Below are 19,918 nucleotides of genomic sequence, written 5' to 3'. Positions count from 1 at the left end.
GGGGGGGGGGGTATACGCAGAGCTGGACACGCGCGGGAATCGGTTCTTTCTGTCCTTTGTTTTTTCGTTCGCAAAATTGCTCTTTTGTTTTTTCTTATATTTTACAATCTAATTACATTTTTTTTTTAGATGGTCCAGATCTGAGGCCAATAGCGGTGGAGTTTTGTTGGAACGCACAAAAGCTTCCGGAAGTAATTGGTTATCGATCGACAACGAGACGTCGGTTCTTCGCAGCGCAAAATTCTTAACAATTTCTTGAGGATTATTGCAAATACTTTGTTTAATGTTTCGATAGCACATTTTTCGAGGTACCCTCTGCAGAGAACCGCGAGGTCATCGCGTATTTAAACATTTTTATTTAGTAGGCGAGTCAACTGACTAGACTGCGGTTTTTTGTGCAAGATAAAAAAAACCCTCGTCGATTGCACCAATGAGTTAACAATTTTGTTCTTACTTTAATAATTTCAGAAGTTTTAAAGTAGATGTCCTTGATTGTTTTTGATTTATTAATTGTTTGCAATCGAAGTCGTTTTATATCTAGAAGATAGTCATTTTAATTAACTGTATTTCAATTTTATATAACTTAATGCAATTTATGCGTGTGAAATTGAAAGTCTCGTTACTTGTAAAGCTGTTACGCTTTTAAATATCTTTAATAATGTCAAAATTATTTTGGAAATGATATAATAATTTTCATTGCTGTCTCAGACGCGCTACTCGAGTGCAAAGGGTTGATCATTTGCAATTTTTATTTCCAATTTTCATCCGTAAAACCCGCAGTCCAGCGATAACACAGTCGCGCCGAATTCTAAGAAACGTAAGATTCAAACGCAATGCATTTTCGTTTAAAAACCACACAAATTACGATCGCAGATCGCGAATTCCCCGGAACAATGACTACCCTTAGCCCCAGAAAAACCCCATAAGGTTGAAAGCGACGCCGCAATATCTTTGAATTGCCTGCAAATGCGTAGATAAACGCTATAACACTAACACATCCTTCTAACAGCTAGCATACTTCATATCCTACAATTAAAAACCAATAAACAATATTTCAATTACCAAGACTTTATTTCGAGTCGCTCGCAACCCTTACTCACGCCGACGCCTGCGAAGCGTCTTCCTATAGTTAAACGCAACACACGATTTCTAGGTTATGTCAAGATTATATCAAGGGTATATTATCCGCAACAAACACCTATCCATTCGCACCTGGCTGTCGTTCCTCGTTCCGAGAGAATCCGCAGTCCGCGAGGGCCCGGTCGAACGTAGGACTACCGCGCGATTTCGCTCGAGCCTGTCTCGATCGATCTTCTCGATCTTCCCGCGCGTGATAGGAGATGGGAGAGATCGGGAGGAGGCGTTCAAACTTGTAAACGTGTCTTTATTGTTGCGTGATCGTTATATTTCGTCTGAGAACAAAACTCTGCGACATCGAAATAGAGCTACGTCGTGTGCGCGGGCTACTTCGCCGGTGTCCCGCTCTATAGTCTTCGTCTCCGGCGAAGCCAGCTCGACGAGGTCCTATTCCAGCATGTCGTCGGGATTCTTCACGATCCCGAAGTGTTTTGCCGGAGTGGTGGCTTCGGCATAAGACCGCGCGTACCTCTTGCCGAGCCCGAACGAGTACGGCTGCACCGCTCGTTTGTCTTCGAACACCTCTTCCAAGTTCTTCTGAGAGTCGAACACAGAGCCGGCCGGTATGTAGTCCAGGTTCATCCTCAGGGGATAGTCCGCGTTCTCGTTACGTTTTCCCAAGCCGAAGCTGTACTGTCTCGTGCGCTTTGCCAGGCTGGATAAGTACTGACGAAGTCTCTGCAACATCGTTTCACGGTTATTGTCGACCAGGATCCTCTAATTGGTTGGAATTGTATCTATTATACGAAATGGGCACGAATAATAATGATAGTAATGATAATGTGAATAGTGAATGGTGGCAATAATGGCGACATCTCTGCAAGAACTGTGTCATGGTTATTGTTGATTAGGAATCTTTTTTGTGATTGGAATAGCGTTCACAAGACACAATAGTGTTTTTACGACACAAGACATGATTATAACAGGTGTGCAAGAATGGTAATAATGGTAATCATAACGTAAAAGTGAATGAGTGTGAAAGTCAACTTATTAATAAGCTTTCGGTCCGATAAAAGAATGATCAAGAAATAAACTTATTTGAAGTGAAAATAGCAAATTTCATTTAAAAGAAATAAAAAAATTAAAGTCCATCACAAGACAGAATAACCAATAATTTCTTTATTCACTTCGTTCATTTTATTATGAAAATGTCACTAAAATTTGACGGAGCAAAATGACACAATTAACCGAAGCACCTGTTAGCATTGGATTAGAATTACATTAGATCATCCAATTTTATTGCAGAAATTGCTTTATGACCAGTTCAAAACTATAAACTCAATACGATAACGGTTTTGAATTATTATTAATAAACATCACTCTTCTTATCGTAATAAGATTATTGTAATACGACTCTATGATCACCCTATAAATTCTACTTCACATAAGTAGACATAACTGTGTGGGAGAATTGTACGATTACCGCATCGATTGCTAGCGTATAACAAAAAACAAACACTATGCGAACGTAGCAGCGATGGTTCGAAGTGGAGGGGCGAAAATCGATTCGATAGCTCTCTCACCTTATCGTCGCTGTCATCGCTCCAACGTTTCCCGATGCCAAAGTTATAGACCGGTAGCCTCTTGTATTCGGAGACGTAAGTGTACGCCCTCTTTGCCGGCAGAGGATCGTCGTAGCCGGTCGAGTCCAGCAAGTTGTAGTGTTGGAGATTCAATGAAGAGGCTGGCGTCTCGTCCATCGCTACTGCTGGTTTGCTGACGACGCTGACGACACAGACGAAAGCGACGCTGGACGTCAACAGGCTAGTTTTCGACCTCATCCTGAACATTCTCGTTCGATCTGCACAGAAAACAGCCTCCCTTTAGCAATGCTTTCATTGTAGCTACTCAACGGGTTTATTGATAGAGAATAGAAACGAGGAGGGTGCAGACTTAGAATTTAAAAAGTTATTATTTCTTTGTGGATTCCGGATACCTTTATGCAGGTATATCTTGTACGGCGGTGCGTTAGTTTGCGTGTCGTGGCGACACAACAATTATTTATTTTATTATTCAAGTTTACCTTTTATTATTATTCTAATCCTTAATTTTACTTTTCTGACTAGATAAATTATGTATATGCACAAAATGTTATGTTACGATATAATTATATTTAAATTATTTATATTTACAAAGTATTAAGTTACAGTGTTGAGTTTTACAGTATTAAGTTATTAATCAGCTACTTGATGAAATATAGTATTGTACAGATTTTATTTAATTAAAAGTACAACTAGCTATTTTATTCATTTATTGTTATACACAAAAATGCGAGCTTGGAGTAAGCTTGGAGCAATATTTATAATTTTGACAATGTTTGTACCAAGGCTTGTCCAAGATTTGTTGCGTCGCACGAAGGTTTCTACAAGTAATTGATTTTTGTTTTAGGTCGTAAGAAAGCTTGCATAATTCTAAAGAAGAATATGCAAATTTGAAATGCGTCTTCCTACAATCTTCAATTCCAAGTGAATCTACATGAGTAGGCATCTGAGTTATTTTAATGTTCCGCGTGCATGTTGCTGGCAGGTTCCGGTTTAAACTTTCAGAAGCGAACTAAATCAAATGTTTTCGTTGTCGAAACTCGCATAAACTGCATAATAAACAGTTGGAATTAACACTTGGTTTACGGAACCTGTTAGCATGACGGATCATTAATTTGTTAACTTACGATTATTTGTGCTGTAAAGAGATATGTATGAGTTATTTCTTTAATTGCGGCAAATATTGCCACATTCGATCAAGATCAGGATAAATGCCTTACTATGACTTTTATAAACTAATATAAAACTGCTTTTGTTAAGGTTCTGTAACAGTTATTTATATGATATAATAATTATTGCCTACATTTGTATAATTTTTTTTATGCCATTGAGTAGAAAATTTAATGTATAATTTTGAAATCATCACAACACTATTCAAACAAATCATACACAATTATTTATTGTCTGTAGTTGCATTTTTTCATTTTCTGCCTTAGCTATAACCAAAGATTTATGTTAAGAAAAGAATATAAATCATCTTTTCGACATGTATATATCATCTATTAAAACCGCCAATTTTAATTTTACACTGCTTGCTTCAGATGCGCAATCAGCGATCTCAGAAATTAAAAATTACAAAGTTCAAAGAGAAATACACAGTCGACAGTAGAATACTGACGCTAAGCGTGTAAAAACAACAAATCTAACTCGTACAACATTTATAAACAATGTAGAGATACTAATGCACTAAACTAAAGCCAGAAAATGTTACCCGAAGCAATAAGTTATCAGAGCAAATAATTCCACAAAGAAAATAAAAATTTCTATGAAATCAGCCTCATGATTTGTTAAAACAGTAACCTATACGCGTAAAAATATTCTAAAATACTGAATACTGCGAGTATAGCCAGAGTTAATACTTAGATTATAGTTATAGTTAAATACTTTTCTCCAAGATCTCGCTCAATCAAATACATTTCTCTAAGCGCCATTTTCTATATTTTTTCTAAACATTTTGTAAACAAATTCACCTTACTTTTTGTTCACAGTAGTATAGTGCACGAGTTTAAGTCGTTAGTATTGCCTCTAGTCAAATATTTATTGCCAATAGCACTGACCACGCATATTTATTTTTCCATCTTATTTTCCTTGAGTTCACTATTTTCTATTTCATGGTATTTTTGCCAGCGCACCATTGTGCGTCTATTTATGGAATAACACGGGTAGGTGTCAGAAACTCCCCGAGAGACGTTATCGAAATGGCGGCGATCTCTTTCCCGGCCGCGAACTCGGTTCCAAAGTTCGGGGCGAAATAATGAACAGACACCCTGCCCGCCGGAAAATTGCTTTCCCTTCTCTATCCAAGCGGGGAAAGTTTGTCTTGCCTCGCTGCCGGCTACCGTTCGAGTTTAAGGATCCTTAAAGTCACCGGAAATTGAATGCTAAAAACCGTGTATCGCGATACACCGGGATTTAACCCTTCGCACTCGAGCGGCGCGGCGTCTCCGAGGCGACGGATAGACGATAATCGAAAGCATTTTCACATTGCTAAATTTCTCTGTAGTCCATAAATTGTTAAATAATATAAGTTCTTTATAAGTGTATACGTTCACTCTCGCACATACTAAATAAAAATAAAAATTTAATAACTTGACTATATGATATTTGTTTATATCATATTTGACTATATGATATTCTATTATATGATATGTGACTATATAATATTTAACTGTACGATATTCAATCACATTACCATACGATATTATATCATTATAATATTTGATTACTCATACTTGCTTACCAACATCTGATTAGATAACCTCGTTCGTGACAATTATATCACATCAAATAAATAAATAAACATTTCTTTTGTCTTTCCCGCCCCGAAACAAAAATTCTGAAAAGTCGCTTTTTAAATACCTCAATTTCCGTCCTGGGTGGAAGACATTTGCCGATGAAATTCACTATGAAATCTCGGCGTGTCCATCGTTACAAAGCTCATACGGGTGTATTTAATGCGGTAACATTTAAACACTAATTAATCCGTTGGAGACACCAGTAATTAGGAATTACACGGCTCCCGAATGAATATAAATCGCATTAACTATATGGCGAGCGCTCGCAGCGCAGAATCAATTTTAGAATGCGTCGGTGTGCGATCAACCCTTTCGCTACGACAGTCCCGTCCGTCGAAGGCGTTCAATGACGATCGTTCAATATCGTCATTGAACGATATTCAATATCGTCACGATCCTTTTTTTATATTGCGCAATACGTTATCGTGTCGTTTCAACGAAGAAGAGTTTTAAGAAATTTTAAACAGTTTAGGTAGCTTTATCACGTTCGTCACCCATACCTGGGTGACAGGTTTGCTTCTGTTGGGGCTCCGTCGCCCAAATATGGGTGACGCTCTTCTTGTTCGAGTTGACTAGGATTTAACACGTTGAGTGCCACACAGTTTTATAACGACTTCCCCGTCAGATGCAAATGTTTAAACATATTAGGGCCATTGTTTCTTATCGTAGTGGAAGATATTTCTGTTTGAAAGGGAACGCTTATATGCTTATGCTTAATTTTAGATAACAACTTCAAACAATGTAAATTTTTAAGTTTATTATCATATTGTTACGAACACCGGATGGATGACCAGTGTCGCCTCGAAATTCCCTTGCCAGAATAAAAGACGATAACACGGTTCAGGGTCTTCCGATCGATTTGAACTTTGGCAGTTGGCGATTGACAGCGAATCCGATATATTGTATTAGCAGTACAGAGAAATCCGATATATTGTATTAGCAATACAGAGAAATCTGATATATTGTATTGTACAGACAAAGAGAAAGTGTAAATGATAAATCGAATAAAAACAAATATGCCGCGGACGCGCGGAACAGAGAAACGGGAACCGGACCAGGTTTCAGAAGATCGCAACAATATTTTATACTGTCAGTCACCGATGGCTAACGCGGCCTGAAGGGAAAGCTCGGTATCAGTCACCGGTGACTGACGTGGCACTCAACGTGTTAATTTATTTAATTTACAAAAATCCCATTTATGGCACAGAAATTTGATGGAATAAGCGCCGTAAAATATAAAATTATATCTATTAGATATAATAGTAGATATAATAGGTAAATTAACTATTAGATTTATTAGACATTAATTCATATTTAATATATAAAATATAACGTTATCCTACGCGTTCCGACTATCGAATTTTCAGTCCGGTAAGAAACTCGACCGATTCACGTTGGTCAATAAACGTATTAAGAAGCGATTAAAGTCCGACATGTCAATAAAATCAATAGAAATTGTTCTGCAGGTAACTAAAAATGTTGTCATCGACTACAGATGACACTTGTATACGCGTCATTTCGATGACGCATATATGCGGCGCTCGTACTCACAGTTCATCGAATGGATGCAGTATATATATATTTAAACAAAAATATGCAGTGAAAGGGTAAACATCCTTTAAGGTATGTTAAAATAGAGCAAATAATTATTAAAATACGACAAACTTTCGATTTAATATGAAACGTTGTCTATAGAACTGAAAAAATATATAAAAGCATCAAATTTTTACGGCGCGTAAGTATTGGACGATTTATAGCAGTTAAATTCAAGAGTTATAAAAATAGAATTTTTAAAGAATTGTTTATTACTAATTTTGTATGCACGTCGTTTGGATCACGCATATACAGAGTGTCCGAAATTTGAATGTTCAAACTTAGTCAGTGTTTTCTATGGCACAATATAAAAAAAATGTTATGTAAACATGGGTCATATAGAGATTTATTAACCGTTTGACTGCTACGCGGCGCAAAAGCGCTGCGTTCATTTGTCCTCTAAAACCGCACGTTTATTGATCATAAGAGAAGATCAATAAACCTTAAGTTATCTTTTTATAAATTTTAATTTAAAAAAAAACAATTTAATGTTTATTTTACTTATTCACAATCACAATTAATATTGTTTCTTTATAATACGAAAAGAATTATTAAAATTGATTGATATTTGTCTAAATGAGAGTGTTTTATTTGACAAGATCAAGTCAAAATATGTCTCGCAGTTTTCGTGCGTTCTTGAAAGAATTGCTTAGCAGTCAAATGGTTAAGACGTTATAACAACAGTTCAGAAGAGGAATAGTAGTCAATTTGCTGTTAGTTAGATAAACAATATTGTGCTTTTCAGTGTGTTTATGTAAGCTATGTTTACTAACTGAGATCACCAAACATTTAAATGAATTTTCGCTAGTAATAGCTATTAGTGTAAAGGATTCGAAGGATCGCGGTAGGGTACCGAGACTGGATTTGAGCGCAGTTTATGATTACGGTGCGGACGTGACTTCAGGCAATTTTTGAGATTTAGCGAAACTTTCTGTTTTAATAAGATTTGTTAGATTTAGTATTTTAACTAAAGGTCCCAATGGCCATTGACGTACCGTAAAACCAAGCCAAGTGCGGACTGTTTAGGGTCTTAGGTAAGCAACGAATTTTTGTTATAACTTCTTAATAAAGTTCTATATGACCTATGTTTATATAACATTTTTTCTTACTTTGTGCCATAGAATACACTGACAAAGATTGAACCTTAAAAACTGGGACAGCCTGTATATACGGCGCTCGTGCCCACAGGTCGTCGAGTGGATGCCGCGTGAGTACGACGCTCGGCGCGAAAGGGTTAAACACTGATCTGCAGAGGGCATCATCGAAAACTGCGGTCGAGCGCCGTTGAATGTTTGATGGGAACCGCGATCCGCGCTCGTTCTCCGTTCGGTTACATCGATTTATGCGGGATTCGGTCCGTCGATCAGGTGTTGCGTAAGCGGGATCCATTGGAATTCATTTAAGGTAGGTGGAAATCTCGTCGATGGAAAAAAATCGTCGCTAATGATTCGTTTGTCAATCGATTGGATATCGAGGACGTGATAACTAGCTACCGCTGTATTGATTGCGTGACGCTGCGGACGAGTTATGACGATTTGCAGTTTCTATTTTTCGATGTTGTTATATTATATATAATAATATATGTATATCTATAATAATAATACTTGTAATATTATTATAATATTACATATATAATAATATATATACCTATAATAATATTTTAGATTTATCAAATATTATTATATATTTACTATTATTTATATATGCATTTATATATGCAGAGTATTTGTAAAATATCATATTTATCTTATTGTATTTATCTATCTTATTTATTTGTTTGACATAAACATATCTGATGCCATTTTAATTTCTCTACAGAAATTCAACATAGTATCAGTAGTACTAATAGTATGATAATAATAATAACAGAAATAGAAGTGAAAATGGAAACCATATGACTGATTTATATTTATAAGGCAGTATGATTTATTTATCCATTTATTTGTTTTATTTAGCATAAATAAAACTTTTTATAAAACCATTTTAACTTCTCGACAGAAGGTCAGTATAACTATAGTAGTACTATAAATAGAAATTACAAATCAAAATCAAAATGATAACAATAAATTACAATCTACAAAACAAACACGAACTAAACGTTCTAGCTTCTAATAACATTATAACCTCGACTCCTAAAATTAAAATTACCAATAAAGTAGTCAATATTATTGTTATCACAAATGTTAACCAAATCAAGAATCCAATTAAAAATCTCACATATATTAAGAACCACAAAATAATTCCTTTAATTTTCATTAATTAATTCTTTGTCCATCGATTTATATAATAAATAAATAATCAACCAGTGATAAGCATTTTCCTTTCCAATTATTTAAAACGCGATAACATAACTTTCCGCTGCAATGAAAAAAGTTTCCATTTTGAAGCGAGTCGTGCAAAAGTTAATTCCCCGGGTGAACCGGTTAATAAAAGCAGACGGTTGGTAAACTATTTCCCCGTAGCTGCGTTTAAGACTCGACAGGTGTGTTGAAAAAGTCCATCCGGAAATATTTTAGGGTTCAGCGATCACAACCGTCCGAAAATTAAACGAGCCGCAAAAGTGTGTTCCGAGGATTCGCGTACTGGCCCCACCCCTCCGACGGAATTACCACTTAAAATCCGGGATGATTTAATCTGGCAGACATCTAGCGAGAAATGAAACGCCGCGTCCCTGGAGAATGTCGCTACTGGAAATATCACTGCTTTTCGCTACGGGGTCTGGGAATTTAGTCGATAATTACCAAAGAGCGCGGCAACACGTTTCCAAAAAATATACAATCGGACACGAAAGCATTCGAACGCTTGCATTTCTGACATTCAACTAATGATATTAATATATTGAACTGAATCATTTGATATCAAATTACACATATAAAATGATAAATGTACAATTTTATTTTTCTCGCTAACGAATGGCTTTCGTCTTGGAACTCGTGCATGTAGACTATTATTTCTTCGGAAATTATTATTTCGGAACTTCGTAGCTATCATTGATGCTAATTACGATACACAAGTGATCTTGTTTTATTTTTCGTATAATTGTCATTTTGTTTCTTTCAGTCAGCTTTTTGGATACCCATAACGGAGCTTATCATATGTTTACAAACATTGCCGTCAAGCAAAGTATTCACCTTAACAGGGCATTTAAACAACAAAGCGTATGGAATGTCCGAATATTTTTGCGACGACAGCATTAAGTACTAATTCATTTAATATCAATTAACAATAAAACTGTACAAGTTATGTAAATAAAACTTATGTTTTTAGAATCTAAAGTAAGTGTTATGACTTATTAAGAATCTATAAATTCATTAATTCAACAAACAATAAAGATACGGAGTTTTCTCAAATACGATGGTGTTCGAATATTAATGCGGCCCACTGTATTCTAATAGTTAAATGTTAGACGTAAGAGCTCGAATACTTTCGTATACGAGTATAGTAACGAAAAGCGAGTTGACAGCGTATTGCCAAACGGAATTTTCCAGCCCAACAGTTTTCGCTTCGCCATAATGTTTACTTTCGCCCGTCCACGCGTCGCCGCACAGTCTAATTGTCAAACGCACTCACGCATCACTCATACCGTCCGCATCTTCTAATATTCTATGTATAATATTGGAAAACCAGCGCCGCAAACGGAATAGCAGAGAGTACGATACCGAACGAAACAAGGTACAGCGACTACCAAAGGTATACAGATACTAGTACAATTTTCACTTCTGCATACGCTATATGTTTTTGACTTCTTCATGCTATTTATTAAATAAATATGCATTGAAAGGAAAAAAAAACATTAAGATATGTTAAAGCAAAGCATATAAATATTGAAATGCAACAAAAATTAATTTTAAGAGAATTGTTAAATTTTAATAAATTTTAAGTTGATTTTGAAGAAAATTGTTATTAAGAAAAATTTCTAGTATTGTACCTCTATGGTTCATCAATATATCTCAAGAAGTTTGAAATTTCTATTTTACACAATTTTAGAATTTATCTGTACTATGTATTTTCTTTGTTACAACTTGTACAACCAAATTCCCTTTATGGTGATGTACAGCCATATAATAACACTCTTGTAAATATAATTTAATAATACATCCGAAGAAATTAATAAAATTAGAATAAATTTTGTACTATTCGCGCGTTAATGTTTCATGTAACAAGAGGGAAATCAATTTTAAACAATATTAAACAGCAACTTATTTTTCTCAGTGTCAACTGCAATATCTTTAAATATACGTTTTCCTCGTAACGAACGGAAAATTGAAAACAATTAAAAAGAAACCATTTCATTTCTTCAATAATAAAAATCAGCGACGAAGCCCTGCGCGTCTGAGAACGGAATTATCTTTACGAGAATCTTACATAGCAGTGGCTTTCATTTTCTCGCTGCGCATTTTTCCACGCAATAAACCGGTCGGAAAAAAAAATAGAACAAAGAGGCGAGACGAAGAATAAAACGATCGTTGAGTGGCGCAACGACGACAAAAGAGGCTCTTTCGAGAGAAGCCCGTGAAAATCGCGGGCTTGAAAAATAGGAAAAACGGTTCAAGGGAGGCGAGCACGGGGCAACAGGTGCCCGGGACGCCGGCCGCCAGCATTGGCGTCGACGTCGGTAATTTATTTTTTAATTCAACGGAGCCTCGTATTTTTATTTCGAGGCTAATATCAATCCGCGGCAATTTCGTCCCGGTTAATCCGCGCAAATTCAAGTTTGCGAGCTCGCCTTCACCCACGAGTCGCCTGAAAACGATCGGGTCGGGGCGTGATCCTCGAAAGGGCGATGAAAAAGTCATCAAACAATCCATGTAACTCGTAGTCCCCGTTATCGAATCTTGCCGGAGTCCCTATCGAACGTTTCGCGGCGCTTTTCAAAGGGCTTTCGCTGTCGATACGAAGTCAGTGAACCGAACGATGTCGCGGCGGAATATTGAAAAGGGCCGCGGCGCGAGAAAAAAGATGGCGGAATGATCGACGGGATCAATCGAGCTTGCCTTATGCGTTTCCGGCGCATCAATCACTGTGGGTTCCGATGTATCATCTGGATAATAAATCATTGGTACCGTTGTAAGCACCACTAACAATGAGACTATCGATAAACTGTGCTGGTTTGAGGCACTATTGGACTAGGAGTTACTATAGTGATTATTTTCGTTGGTGACGGGTCATTGAAGAGAGTTGACAGGGAATTTTTGATCCAATTCTCTGAGCGTTTGCAGCTTTATAATAAATTTTAATTGGAACGATTGTCTAGTTTTTAATTTTTTAATACGAAATAGAAATTTTGATTCTTCTGATAAATTTAAGTTGAACGTTTCAATATATTTTAATATATTGTTACGAATATGGATCGATATCTTTTGATATCGAGATATCGAAGATATCGTAATCGATCTTTAATAGAAATTTGTTTTACAGTTCAAACACGAGTGATATATTTTCAAGTAATTAAAATTAATTAATTTAACCCTTTGCACTTAGATGATATCTCAAGATGGGACTATTTTTGTAATTATTATACATTTATTATATTAATTAATACAATATATTATACCATATTGTGAAGCAGGTATTCAATTAACTATCATGATATACTATAGTTTTTCTCTATAATTTGAAGAACATTTTTTCTTCTTATAAACTTTAAACTTTTATAGAATTTTCACTACTTTTCCCTCGGTACTTTCGATGCTTCTCGCCTCATAGTGCAAAATGCAAGAAGACTAATGGAATTTCGGATCAGCGGAGAATAAGCCAATGGACACGTGACAACCAACGATATCGGAACCTCTTTAGACCGAGCAGCAGCACGCCTTCCGGAAGCAGATTTACAAATTTTCTATTCCCGTCGCTGCAGGCCACTATTCCGTCGTTTCATGTTTGATCAAGCGTTTACATAATCCGTGCTACAGTTGATCAATTGTTCGCGGCTGGAGGTTTCGAGAGCTTGTGGGGCGTCCTCGGGACACGTTTCGAAACAGCTTCGGACCGTATGATGGAAATACCGATCTTTAGCGAATCACGACCTTCGACGTTTCTTGTTCGACTCGGAGGATATTAATTATCAGAATGAAAGAATTGTAGGTCATGGTGCCAGTTATTACGGGGTGGTATATTACTGCGGTTCTAGTTTATTTACAAGCGTAATTAATTATATTCTATTTTTATAATATTAAATTGTATTTATATAACATTTCATTATAATATTAAATTGTATTTACATAATATTATATTATATGTAATATTGGTATACTTTTATTCAAACGCAATTAATTATTTATTTATCGTGATTAATCACGTAAAAGAAGGATGTTTACAAGTAGTGAATTTGTAATGTCTGCTATGACTGTTTCATGAGTCGGACAGCTCAATTTCATTTGCATAAAATGCACTAATATTATAAAACAGAAATACCGTGGGACAGAAAAACTAATTCGGATTTATTCTTAAAACAGCTTCGAGTGCAAAGAGTCAATAACAAGCAAATGTTCATCCACGTGGCTGTGAAATGGGTCCTAGTGCAAAGGGTTAATAGAAACAGGATTGAAAAATAGCAGATTTACAACAGAACGATTGAACAAATTAAACAAAATTACATAAAGAGACTATTCAAAGACTGTAGGTCCACCGAAGCAATTTACAGATCCATAGATCCACAGGGAAACGTTTAAAACACCTTGCACGAACGCGAACAGAATTTAGATTACCGTAGATCGGATAAAACACCATGGCAGACTGTGTAGCACCTACATGAAGTGAATGAAAACAGTAGGATCCACAAAACGAAAGAAAGCTATAGATCCATTGTAGGGGGTAGTAAAAAAAACTGCGGATCCCGAGAAAAAACCCTTGAAAGATTGCTGATCCACGGTGAAAATAAAAAAGAGAGAATAGAAGCTTTGCGATGGCCGCAGGACAAGGATTTAAATAGCTGTAGATACGCGGGAAGACATTTAAAGACCGTAACTCCACAGTTTATTTGTTTGCCGAGTAACTTTGTTGGATTAAACGGTATCGTCTCGTTGAAATACGCGGACAGGGAAATTACTGCTGCGTTTGTTATTGGACTATAGCTCTTTATGCGAAATAATAAAAATGATGATAATAATAATAATAGCAGTTCATTGATGGCAGTGATAGTTATATTATACGATATTATATTATATATTTATTATTCTTTTCTTTTGTCATCTTAAACAATAGCAAAATTTCAAGAAATCAGTCTAGTTATGGTCTAGTAGTCCCGTTCCTCTATCGTCTAATATTTAAATCATCTAGTCTAATTTTTACCTCTTCAGGAATGAATTTTTATAATAGGGAGTTTTTTCCATTTTTATTTACCATGCACTTCATTTCATTCGACGAGGCGTTTTCGGTGTTGCTGAGGGATGCTGTAGCGAATAATTTTTAAATTATACTTAAATTATAATTAACTGATTTTCATTTTCTTTATACTTAGAATAATCATAATTTTTATAAAACTGACAACGATTCACTTTTTTCTATTTACCTTCCAATGTCATCTTACAGTGCAGATGTCGTGCTGCATACTGATAGGTATGCTTTTGTTCGTACTGTTAATCTGTGCTCACTTGAAGTTATTGACTTCGTAATGGGTACCAAGCAAGTTCGTGTAATATTTGTTCGAAGAATTTATCAATTCCAGAACAACAGAATTTTACGCTACTGGAATTAACAAACTGTGAATTTATTGGTAAAAATGTGTAGATTGTAATGGATCTTATTTTGATTAAAAAAACTTATTCCGATTTGTGATATGACGATTTAAAGATATAGTTTGGAAGCCGACATTTTTTTCTTACCAACCGAATATTAGTATCACTCTAAGTACAAAAAGATACATATAGTGCATGAGCCAAATAATTGAGACATATTGAAACATAAATCGTTTAGTACGATAAATAAAACCAAGGGTCTTAAAAGCTGAGTTGACCATATTCTAGTAATGAGCATAAAATGGCGGAGTAATAGGAAATAGAATACCGAGGCCACGTGTTAACAGCAGATAATGGCGAGTCGTTACAGAGAATAACGATAAATTGCTACGTCCGTTTTATGACTAAAACGAATTATGTGACACTTAGTCGAATTAAAGTTAAGTTTATTGCTTGCATACTGGGGAAAGAAGTATGTCCAGGACATACTATGGTCTATCGTCTATAATTTGAAAAAGCTCGGAAAAACCTTAACTCTTTGATTGTAGGAGGTAGAAAGATGTATAGGGGATGTTGTAAATATAGTACTAGGTTTCTAGTTCCATTTAAATTTTCCTTAAAATTGAATTCTGGCGGCAATTGGCGAGAAGTTTTACAAAATTAGTCTTTGTCTTTTAAAAGCTCAGTCAATATACGTAGGAATAATAGCATATTTCTATATTGAAATAATATCATATTTAAATATTTCAATAACAGAATTGATATAATATTCTTATATAGAAATAACACCATATTTGTATATTTCTATGTATATAGGAATAATATAACATTTAAATATTTCAGTATTAGAAATATATAATACAGTATTGAACTGTTTATATATAGAAGTAACATATATGTATATTTCCATATTAGAAACAACATTATTGAATGGAAAATCAAATTATATCTACATAAAAATAATATCACATTCCTGTACTCCTATCTTACAAATTATAATAAATTTTATTAAACATTCATTTAAATGTCAATCTAAAAACATAAAACAGTCTGTAATCATTCGCAGTCTACCAATTATCGACGCGACATAATCAGAAATATGCAAATTCATTATCTCTGTGTTCGATTGAAGGATCGATCGAAATCATTTAAATAGTGAAAGACGCGTAATGGGTTTCTAAACCTCGGCCAAGTCTTTCCGATCCGACGGATGCTGTAGGTAGGGATGCTTACAGTGATAGTTACTATCAACGACACTCTTTTAGGTCGGAGAGTACGTAGGTGACTCGCGCGAGCACCTGGTATCGTTACCCCGCGCTTATCAATTATCTCTCGGATTGTAAGACCGAGACGCTGGCCGACGGGATAGAACGACATTGCCGTCCGTTTAATTAAAAATGAACAGCTGATTTGGGAAACAGATCGTGTATTTATAAGTATTTAGAGTTTATCGAACTGCACGGATATCGCGATCGATCGATCGCCTGGTAGACTAGCGGAAGCTGGAGCTAACTAGAGCAGTCCGAGAGAGCCAAGTGCTGACTGACAAAATTGACCGAGAATAAGTAGCGCGTCGAGATTATGCAAGAAACGACGAGAAAGTGACGAGCGAGAGGAGCTACGAGAGCCAAAGTTCGATAAGCGTGAATAAGAACGTGTGAAAACTGAATAAGACGGTGAAAGACAGTGTCCGGAGTAAAAATTTCTGATCTCCTATAATTTTCTCTGAGAGGTAACTCGAACGCGGATTGATTGACGGCGAGGTAGAAAGGAAAGTCAGAAGGCACATGTCGCACAGTCACGCAGGTAGCGGGGAAACCTCGAGCAAGTGATCGACACAGCACACCCGACAGCCCTGTCATAAACCAAAAAGAGTACGCCAATGGAGCATTTGATTTTATTGCAGAAATTGCTTCGTGACCGGTTAAAATTATAAACTTAATACAATAATGGTTGCGAAGCGTAATTCAATTTATTAACCCTTTGCGGCCGAGCGGTGACTCTAAAGCGCCGCTAAAACTGATCATGACACGTTTCAAAATAATTATTAACAAATTTACTTGTATTTAGAAAAGAGCTGTTAACTGTTGCACGAGTCACAAAATTCAATTACATAATGTACAAAATGCTCCATATTATAATCTATAATAAAATCCTTGTAGAAAATGAAAACACTGTAAGTCTGAACAAATATCTTGGATTTTCAGTTGAAATGGCTTCCACTGCAAAGGGTTAATAGGGTCTCCCTCCGTCCAGGGGGTGATCGAGGAATAAACTCTCGTTCGAAGTGAAAGCAGCAAATTCGGTTGAAGAAGAAATAAAATTAAAGTAAAATAAAATTCTGTTACAGGACGGAACAGACGTCTTTGAACAATTGCTACGTCCATTCGAGACAAATGGTTTCACTTTTGACAGGGACGATATCCCCTGTAACGAAGTGGATTATTTCCGTTGTATGCAGACGTATGCAAACAGGCGACAAACGAGGGGGAGGCAGAGCGCCGCGTCGTTGGATCGATACCGAAGAATTATAAAATTACAAAATATCGAAGCTAGTTGCGAGAGGCTAATTTTATCGTCATAGCTCGCAAAGGTTGGGGAACAAGTTCGTAGCGTTTTCATATTTTCTTTTATTTTGCAACGATTTGTTGCTGTTTGGCAAAGAGTACAACATTAATTCGATAGAGCTGTTTTTGCTCTACAAAACTGTGTTAATCGTCTTTTTAAATCATTTATTTTGTTATTACGTTTGAGGCTGTAGCGACACACTTTCGGCGACCGTAATAACCATTCGAGCTGTCCGTTTACAGATTCCAAGGGTTTGGCGAAAAAAAGACGATCCTTGATGTTTGCAAGGACGGAAATTACATTATTCCTTTATTTATTTACTTATTACTTTTACGTAATAAAAGAAAATAATAAATAGTAAATAATTGATTAAGTTACTGTTATAGCTATTGAGAAACAGCTCTATCGAATGGATATTATACACTTTGTCAAACAGCAACAAATCGTTGTAAAATAAAAGAAAATATAAAAACGCTACGAGCTTACTCCCCAACCCAATATTCGTCGGCAGACTCAAATCGGTGAAGGCGAAAATTTTCAGTTGTACGCCGAATTCGCCGAAGACTCTCGGTTCGCTGTTGCAAATGTAACAAAATGTGACGTAGACAGTGAAAGTAAACTCAATAACAATTCTATTGAAAATTGAATATTTTGTTGAATTATTGCGGATCTATGTGCATGTAAAAATATAGTTCTTCGCGTCTGTTACAAATGGAAATTCTATTTTTGTCAAAAAAAAAAATCCTTCGATAATTTCGGTAAATTGAGCAAAGTAATCTGTTTATTATTTTAATTTGAGTTTGTTATGTATTAAAATATCAAAGAAAAATTCGGTTGATGCATATGCGTATCAATGCGTACCGCGGGGTTAATGTGCAATTGCCTAATTTAGTTTTGATAAGTCCATTAAAGTCGCAGTGTCACTGTTACAATATGTTTTTAAAGAATTTTTCAAATAATTTCTGAAAATTACTATTACTTGTTTAATCTGAGAAAATGCAGGATACTGTACGGGGTCGTTAAGAAAGTTGTCTCGTTCTTTAAAAGTTCGTAAGTTTGTTAATAATAAAAGTACCGACGTATATCTACTTTTACAAAAAAGGACACAGTGTCTTGTTTCTCAAATTAAAAAGTCATTTATAGCATTTTGCGTTTTTATATATTTTTTTAGTTTATGAGCAGAAGTCGATTGTAAACAGTACAATAATAATAATTATTATATTATTATTATTATGGCAAAATTGTACTCTTCTTCTTTTATGCAAATGTGAAAATCTTCCTTTTTCGCTGTCGATATTGAAATGACATAGTTTTTGAATTCTTTTATCATGTCAACAAATTACAATTTTTCAAAGTAATATTTTCGTCATTGTCTAATAAACTAATCATCCCCCCTTTAAAAATGTAGACCGCTTGGCTCATTTATGAAAAAGATATTCAGTTTTGCAAGCTCTACGAATAATTTTTAACACACTGTGCAGATATGCTACATAAAATTTTACAACAAAATTACAGGAACGTAGAAAACTGTCTTGCATAATTAATTATTTATATATTTTCGAAGGAGTGATGTATGAAATTTTAAAAATCGAAATACCAGTCAGTTGAACATTCTTAATAGTTTTATTGTTAAAAATGCACATGACTCAATATTTCGCTAGTAAAACACACACAACTTCTACCTGCATAAAATTTAATGGCTGCCATAAAAATGATAAAAAGTTATTGTTCTACTATAAATATTCATAATAGTCCTTAATGTTCTCACAAAAGAAGGCGACAATTTTGCAAACAATTCGATTTGACCAAATATTAGTTGAAGACTCGGACAACAAAATAGATTAAACAGTAATTTATGTTTCAACAGCGGTTTGAAAATGATTAAATTACTAGATACACTCGACAGGAATTTCAATGTCACAGAGAATTAATTGGGCGAATAGTGCATGTCCGAAATCATTCGTACGATAATTCATTATCATTAAATGTACGGGGCGCTAAAAGCAAATGTTTTAATTAATTTAAAATAAGTAATAATGTGACATTTATTGTGGCTTTTTACGAGCATTATTATAACACTAGCCACAAGTAACACATATATTAAATAAACAACTGAAATACATAACTGATGTATAAATAATTAGCTGAAATAAATAAATGATGTTTAAATAATTAATTGAAGTAAATAACTGATGTATAAATAATTCAAATAAATAACTAATGTAAAAATTAATTAACTGGACTAAATAACTGATGTATAAATAAACAATTGAAATAAATAACTGTAGCATGAATAAATAACTGAAGCAAATAGCTGAAACGTATCTTAACAATTCGAATAATCATGAGTTAAAAAATAAGCATTCTTAAATATCTATTTTTTCAATTAAGAAATTGTCGAATCGAAAAGCAAATAATATCGGAATGCGCGTTTTCCGGCCGAGGAGAATAAAACGGTTGCTTTTAGCGGTGCAAGAAATCAAGTTTATTCGATCGACGATTTCACGCGGTAAAACCGGTAGCTTTTTTCCGCGTGCCGCCTACAATTCTCCGTTGGCTCGCGTTTCCGTTTCGCTCGACCGTGTAAATGTCTGTTACGCGTCACGCA

General features: G+C 35.2%; 2 protein-coding genes across 2 annotated transcripts in view; one reads left to right on the top strand and one right to left on the bottom strand.

Annotated features, from left to right (window-relative positions):
• Positions 1–259, top strand: part of LOC144467668 (histone-lysine N-methyltransferase SETMAR-like) — a 2,086-nt gene extending 1,827 nt beyond the window's left edge. The window contains exon 2 of the mRNA XM_078176561.1: positions 130–259. Within this exon, the coding sequence (XP_078032687.1) occupies positions 130–259 (130 nt within the window). The remainder of the gene's footprint in view (positions 1–129) is intronic.
• Positions 7–19,918, bottom strand: part of Apime-asta (allatostatin A) — a 39,595-nt gene continuing 19,683 nt past the window's right edge. Inside the window, exons 2-3 of the mRNA XM_078197111.1 lie at positions 2,661–2,938; positions 7–1,815 (exon numbers count right to left, since the gene is read on the bottom strand). Coding sequence (XP_078053237.1) covers positions 1,525–1,815; positions 2,661–2,927 — 558 coding nt within the window. The 5' untranslated portion in view covers positions 2,928–2,938 and the 3' untranslated portion in view covers positions 7–1,524. The remainder of the gene's footprint in view (positions 1,816–2,660; positions 2,939–19,918) is intronic.

The sequence above is a fragment of the Augochlora pura genome, chromosome 3, assembly GCF_028453695.1.
Source record: "Augochlora pura isolate Apur16 chromosome 3, APUR_v2.2.1, whole genome shotgun sequence".
NCBI classification, from domain to species: Eukaryota; Metazoa; Arthropoda; class Insecta; order Hymenoptera; family Halictidae; genus Augochlora; species Augochlora pura.
Note: the sequence above shows the minus strand (reverse complement) of the source record. Positions and strands in the feature narration are given on the sequence as shown.